The sequence below is a fragment of the Priapulus caudatus genome, unplaced genomic scaffold (assembly GCF_000485595.1).
Source record: "Priapulus caudatus unplaced genomic scaffold, Priapulus_caudatus-5.0.1 Scaffold98, whole genome shotgun sequence".
NCBI lineage: Eukaryota > Metazoa > Priapulida > Priapulimorpha > Priapulimorphida > Priapulidae > Priapulus > Priapulus caudatus.
Window position 1 is genome coordinate 425,752 of NW_014577159.1, and position 8,881 is coordinate 434,632.

General features: G+C 44.8%; 1 protein-coding gene across 1 annotated transcript in view; it reads right to left on the bottom strand.

Annotated features, from left to right (window-relative positions):
• Positions 1–2,761, bottom strand: part of LOC106805066 (probable E3 ubiquitin-protein ligase RNF144A-B) — a 42,774-nt gene extending 40,013 nt beyond the window's left edge. Inside the window, exon 1 of the mRNA XM_014806540.1 lies at positions 2,662–2,761. Within this exon, the coding sequence (XP_014662026.1) occupies positions 2,662–2,667 (6 nt within the window). The 5' untranslated portion in view covers positions 2,668–2,761. The remainder of the gene's footprint in view (positions 1–2,661) is intronic.
• Between the last annotated feature and the right edge of the window lie 6,120 nt (positions 2,762–8,881).

The following is an 8,881-nucleotide window of genomic DNA, read 5'->3' on the forward strand; positions in this document are numbered from 1 at the left end:
CGAAGGCTATGGGTGGTTGGAGGATGGAGGGGAAGATAAGCTGGTGGCAGAATGAGGAAGGGGAGAAGGAGCTGGTGGAGGAGCGGGAGAAGGAGAGCTGGTGGGCGAATGAGGAGGGGAGAAGCTGGTGGGAAGGAGGAAGGGAGAAAGAGAAAGCTGATGGAGAATGTAGGAGGGAGAAGGAGAAAGCTGGTGGAGAATGAAGTGTGGAGAAGGGAGAATCTGCCAACCAGCCCCCTGTACAGTCAATTGAAATGCCGCCGCAGCACGGCGCTTCTCTTTTCTCCCCTTCTCCTTTTCCTATCAGCTTTCTCCTTTTCTCCCCTTCCTCCTTCTCACCAGCTTCTCCCCTTCCTCCTTCTCCACCAGCTTCTCTCCTCCTCCTTCTCCACCATCTTCTCCCTCTCCTCATTCTCCACCAGCTTCTCCCTTCTCCCTTTCCTCCTGTGCGTGTCTGTGTGTGTGTGTGTGTGATGTGTGTGTGTGGTGGGGTGCGACTGTGCCCGTCGTGGCGTGCGCGTGCGCGTCTGCGCTCGTGTGCGTGTGCGTGTGCGTGTTTGTCACCAAATTAAGTACAGTATTTCACTAATGATTTATGAAATCTTCGGGTCTATCGAGAACCTTCGCGTCTATAGGTGCCTTTTCAGGATACTCGCGTGCTTATCGCGACTTCGCGTCTATAGGGCTGACCCCGGCCGTTGTCCGAGATGAGAAGTTACGCGTGACGTCCTCGACTGTGGGGAACACGCGGAGAGAGAGATATTATGTAAGAGAGAGAGAAGAGAGAGAGAGAGAGAGAGAGAGAGAGAGAGAGAGAGAGAGAGAAAAGAGAGAGAGAGAGATAGAGAGAGAGAGAGAAAGAGAGATGGAGGGAGAGAGAGAGATTATGTAAGAGAGAGAGAGAGAGGGAGAGAGAGAGATGAAGGGAGAGAGAGGGAGAGAGATGAAGGGAGAGAGAGTGTGCGAGAGAGAGAGACGGAGGAAGAGAGAGAGAGAGAGAGAGAGAGAGAGAGAGAGAGAGATTGGAAAGCAGAGAAGAGAGAGATGGAAGGAGAGAGAGAGAGATGGAGGGATAGAGATGGAGACCGAGAGTGAGAGAGAGAGAGAGATGGAGGGAGAGTGAGAGAAGGACGAAGAGAGGGAGAGAGAGATGGGAGAGAGATACAGAGGGAGAGAGTGAGAGAGAAAGAGATAGAGACAGAACAAGAGAGTGAGAAAGAGAGAGAGATGGAGGGAGAGAGCGACAAAGGGAGAGTGAGAGAGAGAGATAGAGACAGAGAGAGAGAGAGAGATGAGGGATGAGGGAGAGAGTGAGAGAGAGAGATTAGACGACAGCGAGCGGAGGATGAGAGAAGATAGCGACAGAGAGAGAGAGAGGAGAGAGAGAGAAAGACAGAGAGCGAGAGATAGAGGACCAGAGAGGAGAAGAGACGAGCAGCGCGAGATAGAGAGAGAAAGAGAAATATATAGAATAACATCACGAGACGATTGAACAACACGATTTGAACAACGAACGACTGGGAGAATTCTAGACGCAACATAGTGATTGAGACCTATGTCATTTCCGTAAATGTGGGGGTAGCCCCTTTTAAACTCGACAGGGGTGTTCTTGAAGGTATTCTTTGTTCATTTTGACCGAGAAACATTATGTGACTTCACAGGAAGTGTGCAAAAAACTGCCTTTCAGCGAGACTACTCGCCCGTTTCCCACTGTTTTTCAACATTGCTACGCCGTCTTCGTTCTCGTGATTAATTGCTGTTAGCCATCTGTCTTTCCTCTCGGGCTACGGCAGCTCAAAGAATGATCGTTTTTTGTCACTTGAAAGACTGATTGCGGCATCCAAACACCACATAATTCCTTGGCACTATGCGCTGCGTGCATTGAGCGGTGCGTTACTACGGTTTGTTTTCACCGGCTCGAATCTACATCCGGTCAAATAGTCAAAAGTTCCCGGATGTCCGCCCCCACCTATAGTACTAGAGCTAGTACTACTACTGTATATGAGTAGGTATATGATATACATTTTGAGTATCGTTGTCTTACTTGTCAATACTGTATTAACGTTTATTTATAGGTTGTTAAAATAACTGAATTTACGGAATGAGTGTTGGATTAATTTCATTTCATGTCGAAATATTGATACTTGTATGCCTGGCTGGATTTGTTTCAATCAATAACCTAATTAAACTCGAGTCATGATTCAACTGCCTGTCTATGAACTAACTAATCTTTTCAGGGGTGGCAGACTTTGATGACCTTCGGGTCCTTCGCCACTCCCGTGCTTCATCTGTAAAATCATGTATTGTGACCTGTCATTCATCAGTTTATGTATGTATCAAGAGCTCATAATAGAGATGCATAGATCTCTATTAATTATTATGAGCTCTTGATGTATGTTAGCTCTAGTACTATAGCCGCTTACATTAACTGCCGCTGGCCTGCCTGGCCTGCCAGCGGCAGTTAATGTAAGCGGCTATAGTACTAGAGCTAGATGTATGTAGGCCTATGTCGTATGCACAAATAAACAAACATCTTCGAATCTTGACCGTAGACGATTTTTATAACGTAGCTAATCAACCTGTATCGGTCAACCTAATATATACTTACAGCAGCAAGAACAGTTCGTATGCAATGCATAACGACCTTATAGTTGTACGTACCAACATATTTTGATGTAACGCGTTCCATATCGAGTGAAGTTTTACAAAAATGCAACAACAATGTACGCTTCGACGGGAGCGCCGCCATTCCAGCAGCCGTCATCGCAGCAATTAATGTACGGAATAGTAACGGATGAAATTATGCGCAAGCGCAGACGCGCTTGCAAGTGCACGTGCAAGCACAGACCATCTATGCACAGACACTTGGAACGTTTCAATAAAATAAATATGGTAAATAAACACGAAATGTATTTGCTACCAAAGTCTTAATGTTTCTCTACTTTCTTTCGCCGATTATTGCCGATAACTTCCTGTAAATGACGTTCAAATGCTCCTCTGCAACCAGTGGCGTAGACAGGTCCTCAGTTGTGGGGGATGATTTCGCTGTTACTTCTATCACAGTGTGTGCGCGTAGCGCCCACCGCGAGCGCCTTGGCGAAAAGCCCTTAACGGGTGGGGTCCAGGAGCCCGCCCTAGGGCCCCTGACGGGGTGCAGGGGGCGAGCCCTTGCCCGAGGTCCAGGGGGCGGAGCCCCTGGAAGCTCTTGGATTTTTAGCAATTTAGAACCTTCAAGATGGCCGTTTTTGAGGGAATTGAAAAAAAAGGAAATTGTAAGTGCAATATTTGTGAATTCTAGGGTTATTTTTTTCTTTGGATCCCAGCGGTTAAATAACACCCAACCTCCCTCCCACATACACAAGCAGTGGCGGATTCAGAAGTGAATTCTAGGTGGGGGGCGAAACATGCGAGCTCAAGGGCACGAAGCGACCGAGGGGTGTTGGGGGGGGGAGGGTCCCCTCTCATTGTGTGGAATTGTTAAAAAGTTGCAATCTAAAAGCAATCAATTTTGGACATCTTTATCATAACATATCACGAGATTTTTCCTCCTTCAGGGGGGTTCCTCCCTCCTGTTTAGGGGGGGGGGGGCCGGGAGACCTCCTTCCAACAATTTTGTTGGAAATTACACCTAGCTCTTAGATGCAATTTCCTGCACTCTAAGGCAGCATTATTAAACAATCTTCATCACAATAATACCACTGCTGAGTTGAGTATTTTTTATCTTTGGGGACACCAAAGACTAAAATACTTACTACTAAATCTGTGCTATTACATGTACATGTCATGTACATGTCACATACATATGTCATCTATATGTACATGTCCTCACTGGCGTTACCAGTGCAGACTTACCTATAGGCTAAAATACCCTTGCCCTGAAAATTCTAGGGGGGCGACTGTCACCTGTGTGCCCCCCCTCCCGGATCCGCCACTGACAACTACAGCACTAGAATCATCTCACCCTGAAATTTTGATAAAATGTATATTTTACTGATAATATCAAAGTAAATAAAATACTGAGGAAACTCAGTACTGATGTTTGTTTACCTGGCATGTCCACAGAGACGCCATGACCTAGATGGGATAAAACCCGATAAACGGATTTGTCGCCAACACTAATACTAGTCTGAACACGGCAGTCAACTACCGTGATCATTCCTAACGAGGACAGCACAGAGACAGGGTAGCACGAGGCGTTTAGAACATGCATGATCTTCATGATCTTTATGATCTTTATGATGATGTTATCGATCTTTATGACTGCATCGTTATGAGTTAGCTCAGAACGCCGCTGTATTGCATTGCATGCCTAGATTGCATGATCAGAACTAGTCCCAAGTCAGGGGCGTAGCCAGTATGTAGCACTGTAGGCCCGGGCCTACACTTTTTTTGGCCAAGTTATCTTTTTTTTTTAAACACCCATAATTCAAATCCATAAGCTTGCTGGACGAATTTAAGAGTCTAGACAGGAAAAACTATTGAAATGAACGTAGCAAGAATATGGCTAAATTAGGTGACCTATTCTTCTGTCATCTAGGCTGTAATTTCTATCACGTGCCGTCCGTTTCATTCAACACTCTGCCCGCCGAAAAAGACTAGGATCCGATCTTGTCAGTTTTTTAACATTTTAACTCGTTCGTAACACTATTTTAACTCGTTTGTTTTTTGGGTTTAAAAGTGATATTGAATGAGGTGTCTCAAGTTAGCAAGAGGCCAGGGAACCAGAATGAACACTCGGGAAGGGCCGTTTTCGGCCATCTGGGGGGTTTGTAAAACCAAACATTTTCTTGTACGCTCCGCGCCAACCGATGGTCGCGCTCCGCTCAGATAGTCGTGCCTACAACTTTTAAAATCCTGGCTACGCCCCTGCAAGTCAGTACGGTAGCAATATTTATCGCCAAGGATGATGCATACATAAGATCAGGAGTGTCGTAATATAGTCGATATATGAGTCTATATTATGACACTCCTCATAATATAGGGGAAAATAGGGTTTGATACCAAGTGAAGTTAAATTTTTTTACCGACAATGGTAGGAAATGTCAGTTATTAATTGCCATTTAAATGTTCAACGCGGCATATTTTAATTTCACTTTAATAATTTATTTTGTACACAATCATATAGACAGGTACATCCAATGCAGTATGAGTAGAGAGGGACCCCACTCCACCGTAAGTGGGCAAGTTCTCAAAATATTATATTATAGAACGCCAAGGTTAAACCAACTTAAAAGTATAAATCTTTGTACACGCATTCAACAAGCACATTCTGATATACAGTAGATAATAGACTACCAAGACGTACGCTTAACGACTGCAGCCGTCGTTTCTGAAACAAAACGCACATTGTACTTTCATTCGCGTTGCAGCACTTTTCAGGTAGAGCATTATCGGTAAGAATTGTTGATAATAACAGCTCGTTATATACAGCACGCCTGTATTATACGATATAGTAAACACCCTCACGCCGCTTTCAGCTTGAAACAAGCTAACCTGCGCGTGACTATGGCAATAACATGCAACCGGAAACTAATTGATCCGTGTACTCGTCCGCAGAACAGACGCGACAAGTGAAAGTGATACGATGCTGGAGCGGGTTCGTTGTTATGACAACTCTCCTCCCCTACACGTTATTTCCTTAACCGGCAAACGTTTCAGAAGGCTTTACGCTACGCGTGAGTGGTCAACGCGCGCGCACATGCATGCTTATGCACTCTTGATGCTTACGCACACTGGTGCTTCACAAGAACATACAAGCTCCCGACAGATGCGCAACCAGGCGTAGTGCCGAAGGATTCCTAATCCAACGTAATTGGCCCGATGCACACGATTTATAAGCAAGTGTGCGCGAGTAAACACATGAGGCCATGTGCGTACCTTGTCAATCGCTTCAATAGATTGTCTCAAAATAAATAAATGAGTGATTGCATGTCATGGTAAAAGCAGGAGTGTATAATATAGACACTCTACTCTATAGACACTCTATACATATGGACTCTCTATATTATACACCTCTGACAAAATCCTATTGTGACTGGCGATATACGCGGGGTGGGGGCATTGTTGTATCCTGGCTGTATGCACACCAACAGTTGTTTCGCCACTAGTTATTTTACCGCTATCCATGTCGTGCAAAACGTTTCACAACTTCAGAGATCGCTGGCAGACTTGTCGGCGACGAAGCAACCCCTTATTTTCACGCGAGTAGATATCTGTACATACGGTTGTTATATATATATAAGCAGGAGCTAATAATGACAAATTAAATTTAATTTGTCATTATTAGCTCCTGATATAAGCAATACATTACGCTACCAACAAAACGCTACTCATGAATAATTTTCCTATCCGAGCAGAGAACGCTTTTGTACAAGTAGTTATAGTAGTATTAGGCAATCCTGAGCCGGGAAACATTCCTCTCTCACACACGCACGTACACATACATATATACACACAAGCACACGCACATACGTACACACATGCGCGCATGCGCACGCAGGCACGTACGTGCATAGGGGCACAAACTGACCCCTCTCTTCGAAACGTTGTTTTTTGTAGAAATAGCACAGGCCGACTGTTTATGTTAATATAATAACGTAAGTGCACATGCCATTTTACAATCAAAGCACATACTTTCGTCAATTCTGCGCGTATCTGGTAAATGCCACAGTCTGTAACCACTCCCAAACCTGCACGGAAAACGAACAAACAGACACACATACGCTTACATCCCGATCGTGTACTCCCTCCCGTAACAGCTCTTGCTTACCCTAAGTTCATATCGCCAATGCTTTCAACGCAGCCCGACATATGAACGTATCATCTTGCTACAAGTGACCTATACACCAATACCTCGATTACCTGTAATGAAACTGGCTTTCCGACAGCTGAGCCGATGTTGAGTTACTGTACAACAGCCTATTAAAACGTACCGCACACTGTGTGCATGCATAATCATTATATAATGAGCAAAACGTCGGGAGGCGTTACGTAGGTATAAACCTATACGTACACGAAGGTACTATGGCACAAAAACTACAGAAATTTGACAATCGCGAGAAATGTAATAACAGTAGTCTAGAAGATAACAAAGTCTCTACTTGGCCACGAAAATCTACATTACACACTTTCAAACTTGTTTATATAAGAACAAACCAAACACGATAACTGGGGAATGGGGGTTCTATTAGCGTTGGTAGGTTCGCTGCTGGATAATGAACTCTTGTTCTTAAAGAAGTGTAACAATTCAGGTTTTAGCTTCAGGAGCGAAAGCACACTGTGATCATATTAACATTTTTACGCGTTTGATTCAATACCGCACACAATAGTGCTGCCACCTTTTGGATCAAGTCTCCAAATAACTCTGCTGGCAGAGTGATACTATAAGTCTGTGCCGTATTAATACGCTAAACCATTCCAAACGTTGAAGAAGAAACCATGGAAGCATATATCGAACAATTGCGCAAATGTACAAAACCATGTACAACGTCAGCGTGAAAAGCACAGCTTCAGAGTAACAGATTGTCATAGGCGAAACCATATGGTATTCATGTGCGCTCTGCCCCATACTCAGTAATTGCTGTAGTAAATGAAATCTGCATTAACAAAGAATTGCCACGCAGCTCCTATCCAAACGAGACTTCCAAGTCTATTTAAACGTACTATTAACTATTTCACCATATCAATACAGACTCTATCGTAGTTTCTGGGTAAAGTTCAGAGAAAAGGTAAAACGTTCTGGGAAAGGAAAGCAGAAGAGGGCCGCATGCCAAACTCATCGCTTCACGATACCATAGCACGTTGATATGCCACCTTGGCGTTAAGACTCCAAACTAATATTATTGTACACACCTATGCAGCACGCACACAGTTAGCCTAAAATCCCCAATATGGGACCAAAATATAATACCTGTAACCTAGACAGGTTATAATAATAGTTCACTAGCAACGCAAGTTGACTAACACAAGATGAAGTGTCATCAATCAATCACTAAGACAGCGTTGGGGGCAGGTGTGGAGAATGGCCAGCCCGATTAAATTATCACTTGCCATTGGACTAGAAACAATCAAAAACACTCTCTCATCTTATACAGAAAATGTGAAACCACCAGTATGTACACGCAAATTATTCACCCTAGTTTCCCTGGCAACACAGTCTACAGAAACACTGATATCCGACACCCTGTGGGGCTGCAAAAGTCACACCCACGCGTAAAAATACCTCACCCGAAATACAAAACGCAGTGCGGCAGCGGCGTCAATTTCACGTTCTTGTCTTCTTCAGAGCCACAACCATGGGAGGAACAAAACGCTCTCACGACGTTTGCTCTGAACAACACATCTCCGTCCCTGTTACTGGGACTAAACAATGCATTTCTTGGGGGGGAGGGGGGCTACTCACCGCGTGCCAGATTTTTACGACTAATTCACCTCGTTATTACTGCTCTCACGAGTACAGCTGAAAGGCACTTCCACAGAAATTCGTCAGCAACCGTGAACTTTGCTATGTTAGCGTGCAACGGCGTGCGTGCATACCGTTATGTGTTGACTATACCGCGAGCAGGCAATGCTGCTCACGTGAAAATATGCGGCCGCAGAATCGTTACTCCTATCTCAATGCAAGCGTCAGAACCGCGTATTTCCAATCTACGCCAATCGTTTCGATTTATTTCGTTAAATTCTTGATCGACGAATTGAACGATTCGCGTCCTGTAAACATGTTAAGCTGACGATGGGCTGCCACGCTTCACAATACTTGATGTTGGCCAACGACAAGGCAACGTCACCTGGTGACGCCCGACAACGCCGAACAAGTGGCAACGCCCGACAACGCCGAACAAGTGGCAACGCCCGACGACGCCAAACAAGTGGCAATGCCCGA